The sequence below is a fragment of the Kryptolebias marmoratus genome, linkage group LG16 (genome assembly GCF_001649575.2).
Source record: "Kryptolebias marmoratus isolate JLee-2015 linkage group LG16, ASM164957v2, whole genome shotgun sequence".
Lineage (NCBI taxonomy): Eukaryota > Metazoa > Chordata > Actinopteri > Cyprinodontiformes > Rivulidae > Kryptolebias > Kryptolebias marmoratus.
The window spans coordinates 16,183,950-16,202,309 of record NC_051445.1 but is presented as its reverse complement, the minus strand read 5'-3'; the positions used below and the strand labels follow the sequence as shown (position 1 = coordinate 16,202,309).

The 18,360-nt window shown below is 41.4% G+C and overlaps 2 protein-coding genes across 3 annotated transcripts in view; one reads left to right on the top strand and one right to left on the bottom strand.

The window, feature by feature from the left end:
* The first annotated feature begins 2,729 nt into the window (after positions 1-2,729).
* On the top strand, positions 2,730-8,887 carry oprd1b (opioid receptor, delta 1b). Its single transcript, XM_017433231.3, has 3 exons — positions 2,730-3,106; positions 5,661-6,016; positions 6,220-8,887. The coding sequence occupies exons 1-3, from the start codon at positions 2,865-2,867 to the stop codon at positions 6,747-6,749; spliced, it is 1,128 nt and encodes a 375-aa protein (XP_017288720.1). The 5' UTR covers positions 2,730-2,864; the 3' UTR covers positions 6,750-8,887.
* Positions 8,888-16,981: 8,094 nt separating this feature from the next.
* Positions 16,982-18,360, bottom strand: part of rcc1 (regulator of chromosome condensation 1) — a 6,847-nt gene continuing 5,468 nt past the window's right edge. For both annotated transcript variants that reach the window (XM_017433234.3, XM_017433235.2), the window contains exon 10: positions 16,982-17,747. In XM_017433234.3, coding sequence (XP_017288723.1) covers positions 17,572-17,747 — 176 coding nt within the window. In that variant the 3' untranslated portion in view covers positions 16,982-17,571. The remainder of the gene's footprint in view (positions 17,748-18,360) is intronic.

The following is an 18,360-nucleotide window of genomic DNA, read 5'->3' as shown; positions in this document are numbered from 1 at the left end:
CCGTCCAAAGTGAATTGCTGTTGCTTTACAACAACTCCAACGCTCAAAATTTCAAAGCAGGTCCTTGAAACGGTTTTACTATTACATCATTGTCTGTTTTGTATTAGGCCGTTATTTAGTCAGAAATGTTGTAACATTCCTAACGGGTGTGACTAAAAGTTAACTGCTGCTGCAGCTATTTTAATCCATCCATCCATTTTCTTTACTCGTTTCTCCATTCTGGGTCGCAGGCAGCTGGTGCCTATCTCCCACAGTCAATGCGTGAGAGGCGGGGGACACCCTGGACAGGTCCACCTGGCAAGTCCATCACAGGGACAGATAGAGTAAAATGAGACATTCAACAATTCATACGTTCACTCACACCTAGAGTCAATCTAGAGTTACCATTGAACCTAATATGCATGTTTTTGGTCTGTGGGAGGAAACAACTCCAACCACAGCCCTGCTGAGCTGCCCTGCTACAGCTATTTGCACTTGCAAAACAAAAAGAAACACGACAAGAAAAAAAAATCTGTGGTAAAATGACCCTCAAGAGCGTCTACAGTGTAGAGTGGGTTCTACAGAAACCCACTCTTTTGAGCGTTAAATTCAAACTGTCCAGATGAATGTTGTCTAACACTTTACACTTGAGGTGTTAGTTTTGATTGATTAATTGTTGGTGTAACTCTGACAATTGTTAACTAGTTTTCACACTCGTAGAATAACTCAGGCTGACTTGTTGTGCTAATTCTCTACTTCACAAATGTACTTAATTTTGTCAAAAGATTAGACACACACACACACACACACAGACACTCTCTAGCATCATTTTAACGGAGGCAATGTTGCTGTGTATGCAAATGATTTTGTAATGGGAAATTGACGGTGATGTAAAAGTCTATGAAATTACATTTAAATGAACCGCTAAAAAACTTCTGAGATTTGGGTTTTAAGATAACCACAATCCACTTTGGTCTCGGGTGTGTTTGTTAGCTCGGCGATCCTGTCAGAACTCTATTTCTCCAAAAATGAGATCAATCAAAGAGCTGTCTATGACAGGTAAAATATTAATTGTTCATAAAATCTTGTGTTCAGTGCATAAAATGTGACAATGTTAATCCTTGTTTACCCAGACGGATGTTCCAGATAAATAAATATCTGAGACAAAAACATATTTTATCCACTAAACTCTGTTGAATTAACACCAAATCAAACAGAAGCCTCACATTAATACTCCTGTAGGGTGTGTTTGGATCAATGCATCTTATTATACTGCTCTAAACGTAAAAGAAGTGCAATAATTAGGAGAGCTGGCTTGAACAGCCACAGCTTTGACTATTGCTACTTAGACTATCAAAGCCATCTTAAATATTTAATCAGCCCTGGCAGGTAATTACATCACTGCTGTGGTTTACGGGGCTAATTTCAACACCCTGACAAACTGAGGAGGACAGGCAGCCCAAACCACAGGCCATTAAAGTATGTAAATGTTGCAAACTGACACCGAATAAAACAAAAGGCTCGATACAGACGTGTTTAATTGTGTTAACATTCAACAATGAGAGATGTAATGTTTGGCATTTTTTTTATGAGATGCTGTGTGGGCAGTGGAACAAGAAGCTCTTCTCTTGTTGAAGGAGAATCAATGAAACAACATTGCTGTTAGACCGAGAGACATCACACACAAACAGGATAAAACTTCTGCTATCATGTATTGTGAGGTTAAATAATGGCCTTGACTGTACTTTCTCACCTTCCTACTTCATCCCTTTTTCTTTTCTTTATTGAGTTGTTTAAATCTTATCTTTCTGAAACATGTTCTCATATAAATGGATTTAACACTAGATCCGGTAAACAGATTCTTTGGTGTGAACTGTGAAGCAGCTGAACTTACAGGAGCACAGATGCTTTAGCCTTTTCTTTTCTCACCAGCTTAGTGATTCATTTCACTTTGCTGGAAACAGTAGAGGGTCTGGCACGAATGGGGGAAGTTCTCCTTCCTCCTTGCTTAAATCCATAGCTTTAACTGTTGGTATCAATGCTGTCTGTTAGAAAAATATCTCATGAACCAGAGGACAGATTTGGATGAAACTCTCAGAACGAAATCACTGAATGTACATCTACGACTGATTAACTTTTGAAGCCAACCCAGTTGACAGCTCGACAACATTAGCCACCACAGAAATGGCTAAAACGCAATCATTTTAAAAGATACTGAGCAGAAATGAGCTATTGTCGTAGCTGAGAGTCATACCCTGAAGACGAACACATTGCAGACATGATTGAGATTACACAAAGTTATTTTCAAGATTTGACTAAAACGATTTTAACTCCAGCATTTGTCAACATAAGATGATCTTATGAAGGGCTGCGGGCGATATGCAAGCCTTCAAGGAGTGCTAGGTCTTTAGTTCTTATTTTTTATGCTTTTTATTATTGTTTTTGTATCTGTTTATTTCTGTTTTTGTCAGATTTAATGTACGATGACGAACTGACGCATTAACGCGCAGAAAGGAAGGTTTGATTTGTTTTGTTTTTGTCTAAGTTGTAAAAAAAAAGGAATAAATGTTATTAAATCAGAGTTTCCTAAATACTAAACCCAAAGGAAAATCTGTGTCCTTCAGTGAAAGCTGTAAACTGAGCCCCTGTCAGCTCGGCTGCGGGTTGGAGAACAGTCTCCTCTTTACGCACAGAGCGCTTCGTGCCTAAGCGGAGCGCACGCGCGCAGGAACGCGCAGAGCGGACGAGCCAGTGGAGAGGAACCCCACTCCGACATCCTCCGTGCGCCACAGCTCCTCTAATCTGATCATCCGGTCTGTTCCCAGCACTCCTGGACACCACGAAAACCTGGACTGCTCTGCGCGTCAGGAGCTGCTGCGACCATCATGGAGTTCCCCACCGTTCCTCCCGAGGGCTTCACGGAGCTCCTCTCGGTGTCTGCGGCTCCCCTCAACGCCTCGTTCTCGGAGGGTCCGCTGCTGGAAGCGTCAAGGAGCAACGAGACCAGCGGAGCGGCAGCCAGGAACACCGCGGGGCTCATCATCGCCGTGTGCATCACTGCGCTCTACTCGCTCATCTGCGTGGTGGGGCTGCTGGGGAACGTGCTGGTCATGTACGGAGTGATCCGGTAAGAACCACAACAAACACCAGTTACAAGGAATAAAAACTAAAAAAAGGAAGAAAAAAAAACGTGTTTGATTGATATAAATCATTTTTGGCCACATGCTGATGATGGGTGCAAAGCAACACACACTGAGGCAGAAGACAATAATGAAATTATGAAGTTAAATCCATGACTTTTTTTATTGAGATATTGATTCATTTTATAACAATTTGTAAGTTTTTGGAACTACAAAAATGCAATTTTTTAAGTCATTTTTCAATTGTGGTGTGTCTGAAAGCCTCTCTCGAACACGACCTCCCCCATGCACACACACACACAGAAAAGTGGACCCTGAGATCTACAGATTCTTGTTAAAACGACTTCACAGGACCAGTTATTCCCATTACCTGTGCTGTGATCATCAGCAGGTTCAGGGAACAGTATCATAACCATCAAAACCATCAACGGTGTGATCTGATGTCTTACAAGCTCACATCTGTATTGTTTTAATCATTTTTATACATTTGGGCATTCATGCATTCATGCAGTTTATTCAAACTAAAGCCCTTTAAGGAATGCATATCACCCACCACCTATCATGTCAGAGTTTTAAACTAAGATCATCTTATAATTTGAAGGGTCATTGCAGACGGTTCAATCAAACCTTTTAAATGACATTATGCAGGAAGTCACTAGATGTGATGGAGCTCAGAGCTGAGGATGACTCTCAGCTTCTACCACACTGAATTTTAACTCAATGTCTGTAAAATGAGCTGAGCTTTAATCATTTTTGTGTTTCCTAAAGTCAGTCTGTTATGATGGCCATCTAGAACTGGAATGAGTCCAAACGGTAATCAGATGCTGACAAACATCCAGTGATTACTTTCTGAGAGTTTTGTTAAAATCCGTCCGCTGGTTAATGAGATATTTTCCTCATGTTCCAGACAGACGCACACGTAGACGCGACCAAAAACGTTATCGCCTTTTGCCTGTGGCAGCGGGCAATAATGGCTGAGCACTGATGCGACGGTTTGGCCTCCTGAGTGTTTCACATTCTTGGAAAGCAGCACCAGAAGATGAGATTTTCTGTCTCCGTTCTCAGTGCAATCACACAAATGGAACATAAAGCATATTATACACACAGTCCCTGTCAAACAGATTACATTCTGAGGGCGATGCATGATGTGTAATATGATCAATCTTTTTGTGATAGAACAAAATAAAATATAAATGCACCCCTTTTTTCATTCCTCATTCTTTTAGAGCTTGTAGTCTGGCAGAAAAGCACTCATAAACACAATTTGTTCTAAAGTTACCCGCTGCTGTCATTTTCAGAGCTTTAGAAAACCATGTTTAAACAAGCAGTGAACTGTTCAGCTGGTATCCAGGCAAAGCGCACCGGTTAAAGAGAACATATCTGTAACTGAGAAAGTTTTGAAGAATTTTTAAGTTTCAATCGACTCACAGCAGAGAAATAGGATTTAAATGAGGTTTACAGGCTCATTTTGGAGTGGCTGCAGAGAATTTGGCGCGCTGGCATGATTAACAAAATTTTAACCTCATTATATCAGGCTTAGTTGTCAGTAGTTCAGGTCTTTTGAAGTGGGGTTCTGTGGAAAGGTTGTGAACACCCAATATCTTACCTGTTGCAGATAAATCTTTGAACAAGCTCAGTTTGGAGAAACAGAGTTTAATTCTGACCAGATTGATGAGCTAATGGCTAGTTCGAGTTGTCGCCATCTCGTACTGTTACTCCAGCAGAGATATTACAATGTTCCTGCAGGAAGTGCTGCAGCTAGCTGCTGCTGCCCTTATTTGTGCACGCTAATAACCACAGAATTCTATGCAAATAACTGGGTAATGCAAAACTGACAGTGATGCAAAGGTTTATAAAATAACGTTTCCATTCATCCACTGGCTTTCACTGGTTCAGGAGGGAAACTCAGACATCCCACTCCCTAGTGACTCCCTCCAACTCCTCCTGGGTGATGCCAAGGTGTCCCCAGGCCAGAGAGGATATATAATATATTTCCTTCAGAGAGTCCTGGGTTTGCTCCAGGACAGACAGAGGCAAAGTCTTGACCCGTAGATCCACCTCTAGCTCCACCCTACTTGTAAACAAGACTCCCAGATACTTGAACTCCTCCATATGTTTTCCTGAACCACTAAAATGTTAAATTAAAATTAAAACTGTTTAGAAAAACAGCAATGGCTCCTCTCAGACTAACCATCAGCTCATCAGTCCAGTCAGAGTTAAACTCTATTTCTTCAAAAGCTATCTACAACAGGTAAGATGTTTATTGCTTATTACCTTAGTACGGGACCTGACTTCAAATGAGCTTAGCTTTCCCTTTTAAATGAACTGGCAATTTCTTTTTTTTTGTAAGGGAATGATCATATAAAACAAATTTGGATTATAAACTTTACATAATTTGCTTGAATTCTTTAGTAAAACATAAAACTTACTCTTTGTGTCGCAGCAGCAGCCAGACCTTGAGAAACTTCAATTGTCTCCAACCAAGACTTTTTAAAACATTGTTGTGACTCAAATAAAAATATTCTGTGCCCTCCCGCCCAGATACACGAAGATGAAGACGGCCACAAACATTTACATCTTCAACCTGGCTCTGGCCGACACTCTGGCCACCAGCACCCTCCCCTTCCAGAGCGCCAAGTACATGATGAGGACGTGGCCCTTCGGGGAGCTGCTATGCAAAGTGGTCATCGCCATCGACTACTACAACATGTTCACCAGCATCTTCACGCTCACCATGATGAGCGTGGACCGCTACATCGCAGTGTGCCACCCGGTGAAAGCCCTGGACTTCCGCACGCCGGCAAAAGCCAAGCTCATAAACGTCTGCATCTGGATCCTCTCCTCCGCTGTCGGCGTGCCAGTGATGATCATGGCTGTTACCAAGGTGACGGATAAAGGTGGGTGAGTTTAATTGTTTCGATGGGGGGGAAACAGGAACCACCATTACTGTAGAAAACTGCTGCTTCTCTACATTAGCTTGTTTGCAGTGGTGAGCGTTGATATCGAGCCATTATCGCACTAAAAGGAGAATTTGAGCTGGGTTATTAACTGAGATTAGCTCCTGCGCGTATTAAACCCCATGAATGTTTCAACTCCTCAGGAAACACAGCCTGCACGCTCAGATTCCCTGAACCGGAAAGGTACTGGGACACGGTAACAAAAATCTGTGTCTTCATCTTTGCCTTTGTGGTGCCCGTCCTCGTCATCACCATCTGCTACGGCCTGATGATCCTTCGTCTGAAGAGCGTCCGGCTCCTGTCGGGCTCCAAGGAGAAGGACAGGAACCTGCGGCGGATCACCCGCATGGTCCTGGTGGTCGTGGCGGCCTTCGTCATCTGCTGGACCCCCATTCACATCTTCATCATCGTCAAGACGGTGATTGACATTGACCACAAGAACCTGGTAGTGATGGCCTGCTGGCACCTGTGCATCGCCCTGGGTTACACCAACAGCAGTCTGAACCCCATGCTGTACGCCTTTCTGGATGAGAACTTCAAGAGGTGCTTCAGGGACTTCTGCCTGCCTCATCGCTCTCGCTTGGAGCAAAGCAGCTTCTCCAGAGCTCGCTACAGCGCTAGAGAGCCTGTAACGGTTTGTGCTCCTGCAGCGGCTCAGAGGGCGCCTGGCTGACTAATCGTGGATCAGTCGGTGGGAGGAGATCAGCTCAGGCTGATGACACACAGTTCGCCACCACAGGAGCCAGAGTCCACAGGCGTTTGACCTACTAAACCATAACCCATGGACTGCTGTGGACTCATGTCACGAATTGTCTTTGTCTTACTTCAGAAACAGCTATTGTAGGAGGAGGATCACAAACATACCTGTGTGTGCCTGTGCATAAGAAAATGTAGGCAAATGGACTTGAATTGTTTCTAAAAACGTGTTTAGTGATCATACATTTATTTAAGATTGTATTGAAAAGTTTTCAACTGTTTCGGCTTCATTTTGTCCCACTTTGGAGATAATGTTTCAGTTTAAACATCCACATTAGGTGAGCAGTCATGGACTTATACTGCGTCCCTAAGTGTTACGCAGACCTATAATAACCAAACTGGCAGGCAAAGATTTGATCTAAAGCAAAGTGACTTACCTACTGATGTGGGATTTTGTGGCCCCTGTCTTAGTGGTTGAATCAGCCTCACAGATTGTCTTTGATGTAGATGAGACTGACCCTGACAGGAATGAGTGAAAACACCATCCTTACAGAGCAGCAGGGACAATGCTGCTGAAAAATGGTGACTGTGGCTCCAAGAAGAGCACAGTTTTAAGGCAAAATGTCATGTATGATAAGATTATTTAAAGCGATAGTTGTTATAAACAATTAATATCTTACCTGCAGTAGATAGCTCTGTGAAGGACATCAGTTTGGAGAAATAGGGTTTAATTCTGACATGACAGACAAGCGAACAGCTAATGGGACAAAGACCAAAATGAATTGCTGATATTTTAGAAACATCTCATTTCAAAAAACTTCACACTAGCTCTTGCAAACGTTTTTATATAAATCTTAACACCACCATCAGTTTTGCACTACACATTTATTACAGCTCAGAGGGGGGCCCTATAAACTTGCTAAACCTTGTAAAATTAGCTAGTTAAAACACAACTGAATGGTTTGACGATCGCTTGGTTGCAAACACTTTTCCTGCATTTTTGAGTTGCTAACTAATCTCCAACAACTGCAGTCCAGCGAGACACTGCTTGAGTACTGAGCTTTTGCTTTGGTGTGCATTTTTAATTCCTCTTATATATTTGAGATAAGTAGAACCTTGTAAACTTAAAAAAACATTGTTTGTGAACAATTATTAGCTTAAAGAAATCTAAAATTTATCTTCCCTGATTAAAGACTCTCTTTTACATTGTAACTATTTTTATATTATAATTTATAGTTTTAAGTCTCCACCATTATTTTTTTTATTGTCATTCTATTTTTTTCCTGTGTTCAGTTCACAATGCAATGCATAAGTAAGCAGCTATTTTCCCAGCTAAATCAGGCCAAAAACGATAAGTTACTGAACAGACATCTATAGCGCTGTATATACTTCACTGAATGTAACAATAATGTTCTGTATTGACCTTCAGTATTTAGTGATGTGGTTTGTGTAGCTGCTGTAAAAACAAGCTGCAGTTTTGATCAAAATGGCGTGTTGCATAATTAACATTAACAAAACAAAGAAATCCTGTCCTCTGTCATGGGTTTTTCTCATTTTTGCTTTAATGCTATCAGAAATTTTTCATAAATGCCCAGCAGTGTTGTTCATCTGATTGAAAACAAAACCCATCATGCCTTATTCAGTTTAGTCTTTCACTCTGTTAATAAAAAGATGAACTATTTTGTAAAGGAATAAGGTTTCAGATAAAAATATATATAGTACTATAATGCATAAAATGTCTAATATAATTGCTTGGTTTTGCGCTTTTATTTTAAAAATGTTGGAGCATAATATCAAATTGAAATCTGTATTTACTTTATTAAAAATCACAGCTCATATTATTAACACCTTTTGAGCTGAGTGTAAAATCTGTGTGTAATTAGTCAGAAGGATGAGGTATTGATTAGAGACTGAGTGCATGAACTCAGCGCAGAGGGGCCGCAGCGGCCCTCAGTCACAGATGTGGCTGTGAAGCTTTTAAAGCATTTAAACACCAGAGAATCACTTAAATCAATCAGAGATGAAGCTGTGATTTTTGGTCACCGAAATGATCAGAATATTTATTTGTGTAAACAAAACCACACTTTAATAAACATTGACTTTTTGTATATTTATCGTGAACAATAAAAAAAGTCTAAATGTAACGAGTGTGCCGTTTTTCTATTTTTATTTTTTTGTCATTAACTGGAGGCTGGAAACACCCAGCTGCATGGATGACATGTTTATTATACGAACAGAGATTAAAATGTACCATAACTGTGAGAAAGTATTCACTCACATAAAAGAAATCCTTTAACTTGATGCAAATTCAGGCCATCTATCCATTCATTTTCTTCTGCTTATCTGTGGTTGCGCTGCAGAAGCATCCGGTCCAGCAGGTAAACCCAGACACCCCTCTTCCTAGTGACACTCTCCAGCTCCTCCTGGGGATCCTGAGGCATTCCAAGCTCAGAGTAGATATAAGTTCTGGGTCTGTCCCAGGGTCTCCTACCAGTGAGACCTGACCGAAACCTCCAACAGGTAGAGCTCAGGAGGCATCCAGATGTCAGAACCACCTCAGCAGACTTCTTTCTATGTGAAGGAGCAGCGGCTCTACTTTGAGCTCCTCACCTGCATCAGATTGAAGCAAAATGAACCCAGAATGCAGATTCATCCGCTAAAACAAAAACTGATTTATTTAACAAAAAAAAAACAACAAGAAAACTAAACACTGAGGATCACAAGAAGAGAACCTGAATGTGACACGAGACCAACAACGAACCAGCAAGGAGGAGATAGAGGAGACTTATTATGAAGGCTGACTGGGTGTTTGACTCCAGCTTGGACTGAGAGGTAATGGGGGACAGGTGAAGTGGGTGTGGCAGGCTGACTGGAAAACTACTGAGGAGATGAACCGAGAGAGCGTGAACAGTGGCGCAAGGAACACAGAGGGCAAAACTATAAAAGAACACATTAAAGAAACACAAGGATCACAAGAAAACAAAAGCACAGGAAACAACAAAAAAAACACTCACACATCCTGACAACCTGATATTTAATGCCGACCCCAGCCACCTTACAGAGGAGCTCATTACAGACACCTGGATCCGGTACCTCAGAGTTTTGGTCATGATCCAAACTTCTTGACAATAGGTGAGGGCTGAAGTGTAGGCAAACGAGTGAATTGAGAGCTTTATGTGATCTGAATATTCCAACTGGAGTTAGAGTTGTCTTCCAGCCAGAGGTGGGAGGACTGTTTGTGTTTGTTTATCAAATGCTGCAGTGTGGTATCCAAGCCCTTGAAGCTCGGTTTAACAGCAGGTTTCACGTGGGTAAGAGGACTGAACGTTGAACTGAAATCAACAAACATCATTCTCCTGTAGAAGATACTCATCTTAGGGTAGGGGTGGCCAATCCTGGTCCTCGAGGGCCTCTATCCTGCATGTTTTACTTGCTTCTCTGCTCCAACACACCTGATTTGAATCAATGGATGATTAACAGGCTTTTGCAGAACATGAAGAGGTGATTTAACCACTGAATCAGGTGTGTTGGAGCAGAGAAACAAGTAACACATGCAGGATAGTGGTCCTCGAGGACCAGGATTGGCCACCCCTGTCTTAGGGCGTAGTGTGAAGACAGAGGTGGCATCTTCTGTGGGCCAAGACGAGGATAGTGAAAGATTTGGCTTGCTGTCTTTAATGTGGAGCATAATCAGCTCCTCAAAACTCTGTCAGAATGAGTGTTAAGCTGCCTGTTGGATACAAAAATTAGATATTAGATAGTTTCTGGGTTAATTTGTTTTCACAAGCTTGAATTTGATCAACCTCCTGCAGGTTAACACCCTGAGAAATAATTTACCCATTTGCCCAAATCAGCGGAGGCAAATGAGAACAGAGAAAATGATTGTTGAAGCATTTATTATAGAGCTACAAAATTTTAGCATTGTAAATCTCCAGACATAACAGATGACCTGGTACAGCTCACAGTGAACGCAGAGGCACATTGTAATTCAGGCGTTTCACATAACGCTTCGGATGAATCTGCACACTGTCAGCTGTGAGTCTTATATTATCTAGAACTTAATATGCTCCAAAAGGAAGATTATCATCATGCAGACATATTCTGATGCTGGCTTGCTGCATTTTTGTGACAAATGCTTCCCAAAGGAGATCAGACCATTAGATCCTGCCCAAGATGTTGACTAATCGCCTTAAGAACAAAAAGCTGCGAAGCCATTTTTCACTGCAGAAGGGCAAAAACAGGAATTGAATATCGATACCATCTGCTCACAGTCATAACAGACTGTATGAGGATTACAGCGTATTCTAATTAGCAGAAAAACAAGAGCATCTCCAAAGTTACACCTGGGTAAATGTCAACCATTCCCTAAAGCTGCTCATTCTGAATTTGTACAACGCCAGTGCTGGTTTTCTGACTGGGGATGGACAATCGTATTTATGGATCAGATGGTTCATGAATAATTTGAAATCTATTAGGGCTTGAAGTCTTAAATAGACAAATTTTCAGAACAGAACTTTAAAAGAGCAACAAAGTAAATAAACGTATGGGTGAGGACATTTTGTGTTTTGAAGTGGGGATCTGTTGAAATGTTATGAACCATTAATATCTTACCTGTTGTAGATAGCTTTTTGAAAGACCCCGGTTTGAAGAGAAAGAGTTTAAGGCCTTGTCCACACAAAAACAGGTTTTCCAAAACTCTATTTTTGTCTGTCGTTTCAAAAAAGATCCATATAAACACATCAGTATTTCTAGAAACGTCACATAAAAACACTGAAAATGACCCAAAACCCTTTATCTATGCAACGCTGCTACGAAAATACACCTAAAACAGGAAACAAGGTGTGGAACATGGGCATAAAGCTGCACTTTGGGTACAAACTGTAAACACAAGGATAGGAGGTTGCCCTCCGGTTGTTGGTTAGATTAGAGGTGAGGCTATGACATCATAATTTCTAGACGAAAGGGATTATGACCACCTCCACTGAGTTAGACCTCTTATGGAGATGATATGAATGAGGTGCAAAGCCTTCTACCACCCAAGACAGCACCTTATAGTCGACGAGAAGATGGTTGTCACCAAAGCCAGGCTCGGCATGAATGCCAAGCCAACAAAGCAGGGGCTGAAATTTTTTGTGCTTGCTGACATAAATGGCTACACCATCGACTTCAAGCTCTACACGGGCATGGGGAAGGGGCTCTCCTCTGACATAGTAACTGAACTGATCAACAAAGACTATCTGGGGCCTGGGTATATTTTCTACACAGACAACTTTTACACCAGTCCCCTCCTCTTCTGACACCTGAGCCAGCAGGGATTTGGAGCTTGTGGGACATACAGGCAGGGAAGAGTCGGTGTCCCTACCACCCAAGAAAACCCACTCACCAAAAGATCCCCCAGGCAGTATCTGGTGGTGAAGAGGATGGACACCAGGAAGGTGTCCATGTGCTGCACCGTCCGCCTGCCCAGTGTACACTGGGGACACAATGCAGCGCTGGCAGAAGACAGGTGATGGAGAAGGTCTCTGTCCCTAGGCCCACCACAGTTACAGAATATAACAAGTAAATGGGAGGAGAGGACACTTCATACCAGATGATTGGCACAAAATAAGTCCACTGGAAGCCAAGAGATGGCCTACCACTGTTTTCCAGCATCTGGTTGACATTCCTGTGACAAACTCTTATGTCATCCACAAGGGTCGCTTGCTGCACACCTCCTTGGAGTTTCTCTGAAAATTGAGCCTCAGCAGACCCCAGGTGGTAAACACCTACCTGTCCCCACCAGCAGCAGATGGACCACAGCTCAGAGGGCCAGCATGGAAGTGTGAGGAGTGTGATGTGGGCCTGTGTCTGCAGCCAGAAAGGAACTGTTACTGGCTGTTCTACCAAGACTGAAAGGGACTGGGTCTGCATCCAAAGAAGGTAGAGTTTAAGGGAAAACAAAATAAAACAAACAAAAAAAAAACACCAGTGTATTGTTTTCTGTTTGGACTGTTTTTGCATTTTGTAAGACGAAGACTTCAAAATTTTGATGTAAATATTTTATATACTGTTCATTTTAACTTCAGCATGCAATATTTTTTTCTTCACTAAAACTCTAAAAATCAAATCTTGTTTTTGTTTTGGTTTGTTTTTTTCTTCATTAGAAACTGTTCATGCACTCTTAATACATAGTAAATTATAAATAACTGCCAGTTATTGAAGTTTCGAAGTATTATAGAAAAATGGGCAAAAGTATTTACTCACAGGACAATGTGTGGCCTTTTTACACTTAAATGAAACAAAGATATCCAGGTGGACTTTTTAAGGCTTAAATTTTTAAACAACTCCCATCTTCATAAATTCGTAGCAGTTCGTAAAACTCATTTAAACCTTTACACTGACATCTGTTTGACATTGCAGTGATTTTAGCATAAATATCATGAAATTCCTGCTGGAAGCATTTAATTTAGCTGCTGCACTGTTTGTGCTCACAGACAACTTTAGAACTCTGCAAATAACCATGCCATGAGAAATTGACAGCAGTTTTGAAAAAATAGGCTTTTGCATAATTCACTATGAAAATTTGGAGACTGGAGTTGTTTCAAGATGGCAGCAATCCACTTGGCCTCACTTGGACTAGCTGTTAGCTCATCAGTCTGATCAGAATTATACAGAATTTCTCTCCAAACTGAGGCCTTTCACAGAGCTATTTACAACAAGTAATATGGTTTAGAACCTTTTCATAGAACCCCACTTCAAAACCAGCCAAAATGTTCCTCAGAGCTTCCCAGGACTCCTGAGCCAGCTCTACATCCACCAGCCCATGCAAATACTATCTCCCATTTTCTAATCTCCCACGTTCATCCACTCTAAGAGTGTCTGAACAGCCGAAAACCTTTTATCCTATCTCGCACTACATCACAGTTGTTGTCGTGCATAAAAAGGGGGATTTTACATCATCGTCTCCGACGCAAAACTCTGAGTAATTATCACACGATCAATATGATGGAGACACAAAAAGTCCATCAGAGGGATGAGTCACGCGCATCATGGTGCCCTTCTTCCACAGCTGCTGGTGCACGGCCGTGGCCTCGGGAGAAGCCTTCGGTCCACTGGATGAACAGTTCAATCTATCAAGGCAATCACTGGTAATTACTGGTCTGGTCTGCCGGCATCACAGGACCAGCAGTTTAACAGCAAGAGAGCTTTTCATTTGCAAATGATGCGTTTGGTTTCCTGTGCACTTAGTCATGGAAGTGCGTCAATTCTCAAAATAGATCATTCTCTTTATACCAAACAACACAATGACAGTATATTTATAACATTTAATACATTAGAGATGACCTGATTTATTACAAAGACTATGGTTTTTGTTGTTTAAAAAGAGTGTGACAGTAGTGGTAACAATTTAGTGTTACAATTAAAACACAATGTTGACAAATATGATACGAGGCTTCTGTAATTTGCCCTCAGATGTAACACATGAGCCCGTGCACATCGTGTGTTTATTTCCACCCGCAAAAGTGAAAGCCGTCAAACATTGTTCTGTCAAGGGTGTTCCAGCCCACATGATTGGTGAGAAACACGCGTGGGCTGAATGTTTTCTCACACAAAACGCACACTACGTGCGGGTCATTTCACTGCAGCCCTGATGGAAAATGACAAGTGTTTCTGAAGTGATTTAAGGGGAACATGGGGCTGTTGAAGCTACATTTAATTTCTATCTTTTCCTTTACAGTACATCTTAAATAGTCCATCATGAAGAAGATATAAAAAAACGATGTGTTTAAAAGCTGTAACTTGCATGTATTTGGGTAAAAAGCTGAGTAAGAAGCAAATAACTTGGACAAAAACTCTCATGTGTGGTACACGATTATTTATTTTAAATACAGTAGGTCGACACTTGACCGCAATCGGATTATTCCGTCTGAATTAAACTGCTTGTCGTTCAAAGAGCCATCTAACATTTTAATAGGGAAGACGCTCTCCGTAGCTTTCAGTTCATTGAAAAACATTAGATTTCCTAATTGAAACGTACTCGAGAAGCCGTTCGGGGCAAATTGAAACGACGAGTTAATTAAGAAGGCAGAAGTGCGACTCGAAAGCTGCCAAGTTTCAGTCAGAAATTCGTCACATCGCGGTGTTTTAATGGCGCCACACGTGCGGCGTACGGCACAAAGCCGTGCGATGGAGTGAATCAGCCACGCACAGGGTTAATTCTGCTCCGTGTCATTAGAGCGCGCGCGCGGCGGTGCAGGTGCTGGAGACTCGATGGTGTCCCCTGTGATTAGTCTAACAAGAAGATGATTAGAGCCAGCACACATTACGACAAATCCCGTTTCAGCCTGGGAGTGAAAGAAACTAATCGCAGGATGTCATTGGTGTATTTCTGGGCTGGGAATTTATAAAGCTGATTAAAAAAATAAAAAACCACCCATCTCTGACACTTGTTTATAACTTCGGAGCTCAGATATGTTGCAGCTTAGCCCATCCACATCTGCAGACTCAACTTTTGTGTTGAGGTCTCGTGGTTTTAAAAAATAAAACGGGCTTCTTTAGAATGAGCAGCTTGTGTGTTGCAAAAAAAAAAAAACAGCACAATGACAGGACATTTACTTAGGAAAAAAAAAAATCATAATTAAAATCTTAAGCGCTCTGTCAGTAGGATAAAGAAGGTAAAAAATCCTTTTATCAGAACATGCAGAAATGAAAACAAGTAAGATTCTCCTGGAGGATTTTGTCTTGCAGTTGTGTTCAAGGTCTTTGTATATAATTGAAAAATTCCTCCAATGCCATTACAAATCTTATTTTTTTACAGACTTCCACTGCAAACAGCAGTCTTCAGTGACCTCAGTCACACTTTGGCTATGCTGTCTCAACTGCAGGACAAAACAAACTGAATAAATAATTTAAAAAGCAATGCACTCAAATCAATTAAGTGCTCACGAACAGCACTGCAGCGTGTCAAAGAGGCCTGACACTTCAGTCTCGGTCCGTTCGGTCAGATGGAAAAAGACGAGACGAGGAGGGACACGGTCAGACAAAAGCTCTGACGCGTGTTCGTGTCACCGTCATTTGCATCCGTAAGCGTTTCTGCTGATACGAATTCACTCACTGCCTTTGTGTTGTGTGTTGTCTGAACTCATAAAAGAGCCGGAGCAACTCGGGAGGCAACTGCTGCGGATCTATAATAAAAGAACGTTCTCTTTTTTTTGTTGAATCCTTCAGGCTGTGCGGAGCTGAGGATAATGTCCCCGGTTTGTGAAGCAGGGAGTTCATTTCACAATGTTCTATAAGTTTAATAAAATAAAAGACTAAAATATCCCACTCGCATGATTAAAGCAATAAATCAGATTTTTTTAAAGCGAGTTTCTGTGAAAATATGAATAATTAATACGTTATAGCTCCCTGAACGACCCCAGTTAATACAAACAGACTAATTCTGACTGGATTGATGAGCTAACGGCTAATCTGAGTGCAGCCAAGACCAAAGTGGTAGCTGCCATGTTTGACTGATGCTCGGCTGATGTTAAAGACAAACAGCACAGTGCTAAAGTTTAACGCCAACACTAACGTCTCCTTCCCATTTTCTGCTTTTACTCTGCCTCACTTTCTTGTAATCTTTTAACACGGTCCTGACCAAATCCTTCGAGATTTCCTTCAAAAAAAAAAAAAAAAAAAAAAAATAGAAAGAATTTCTTTGGCTGCTTTTTAAACACACTTTCAGTCCGGTCCTGGGACCCGACCGTGACGGCACACAGTGGAGAGTGCGCTTAAAGAAATAAGAAAAGCGGAGGACAGAGGAAGTCTTTAAGGAAAAACATAATCCAGCAAAAACCTGAAACAAGATTAAGCTTCAGCTGATCGTCATGTCACTTTTTCAGCCAGTAGCTCTTTGTGTCAAACTGGTATCTGCAGCATTTATTTTAAGATTCAACTAAAACAATTAAATAAGTTGTTTATTTGTGACAGGCTGCTGGTAACAAAGAACCTAAAAGGTGACGGTATACGTTTTCTGTTTTTAAACAAAGATGCCAGTTGTGTCGACGCAACACTGGCTCACCCCTTGAGTTTAGCTGCCTGAAGGATTCAGTTAAGTGGCTTAACAAACAAACAAACAGAACCTAAAGTCTTAAAAAAAGAAAAAATAGAAATGCCCCTTAGCTCCACATTGCTGAACACGAAACTTTCAAATTGCTTGTCCCATCTAAACAAAAATGCTAAAAAGGGTTTAAAAGAAATCACCTTTATTTTCTGACAGGAAAGGTACAGTATAAAGCTTCAACATTTGTCCAAATAGTCACAATTGTGTGTTTTGCAGTGGGTAAAAGAGAACAGTCGTCTAACATGTTAAACTCACAGAATCTGAATTTCCTGTCTGAACCAAAGTCAATCTAATTATTGCTTTAAAGAAAACGTTTCTTTTTTTAAAAAAAAAAACAAACAAAAAACTATTGTTCAAAGAGTACGCTCTATTCTTTCCTCAGCCTACATGCAGTCACATTCACAAACACAGGATTCAGGCATACGCTCATCCAAACGACTCAGTGAAATTCAATAAAACATCCAAAACAAAAAAAAAAACTGATTAAAAAAATAGTCTCCTCTTTTTCATGATCTAACAAACATTTCCCCACGAGTTAAGAAGAAAGGAGTTCTTCATAAAAGAGGTCAAACCTCACCTGTCCCCTGACCCCCCTCCCCCCAGCTCAGCACAGCCAGATAGAGATTAACAGCCTATTTAAAACTGAGCACCCTGAACAAGGCCCCACCTTGAAAAAGATCAAAAATACTCCCTGTCCTCCTGTCCGAGAGGGTCATCAGCTCTCCTGTTTGTCTTTGACCAGTAAGACTGTGTGCTGCCCTCCACTGGACGCCATCAGAACTTCACGGTTCTCCAGCTGTTTGCCCGTCATCTTCACCGGGCTCCACTCATCATCTTCTTCCCCTGTGCCAAGCTGCAGGTTGGTTCCCATCCCCCAAGCATACACAGATCCTGGAAGGAACAAATGCAAAACAAAAAGGGGAGTGAGTACTTAAACATTTTTAACCTTTTTACTTTGCTTTAATCATTATCATTTGGTCTGATATCAGGCACCCCGAGAGGCACTGAGAAGGGATTTTCTAGTTTATCAGAGAAATAAAGGTGAAACGCAGTCTGTAAATCAGACATTTCTGAAATGGAGTTACGTTTCTGTACATTTCTCTGTAAACATGCTCCTTTTTTTTTTTTTTCTCTGCTCCTGGTGGAAGGCGGACGTGTTTCTTTTCTCTCTGTCTCCTCGTGCCCCCGCCTTTCCTTTTTCGAAGCCTCTTTTTACATATTTTCCAAAAATTTAAGGAATATGGATCTGATCAGCTGGTTTTTCAACACAATTGATACAATTTCCTCGACTGGGTGAAGGAGAGTCCAGTCTCGGGATATGTCTCGCTGGATATACAGTGGATTCCTGGTAGGAGTGGAAGACTGTGTACCTACCGACATGGAGGTTCCTTTTATATTTGGGTTTTTGATAACAGGATTTCTGCTCTTTGGACCAGGCAGTTACCTGGATTATCGTCAAATTCGTGGATGGGTTCACGGATCGACCAGCACTCAGACTGTAAAC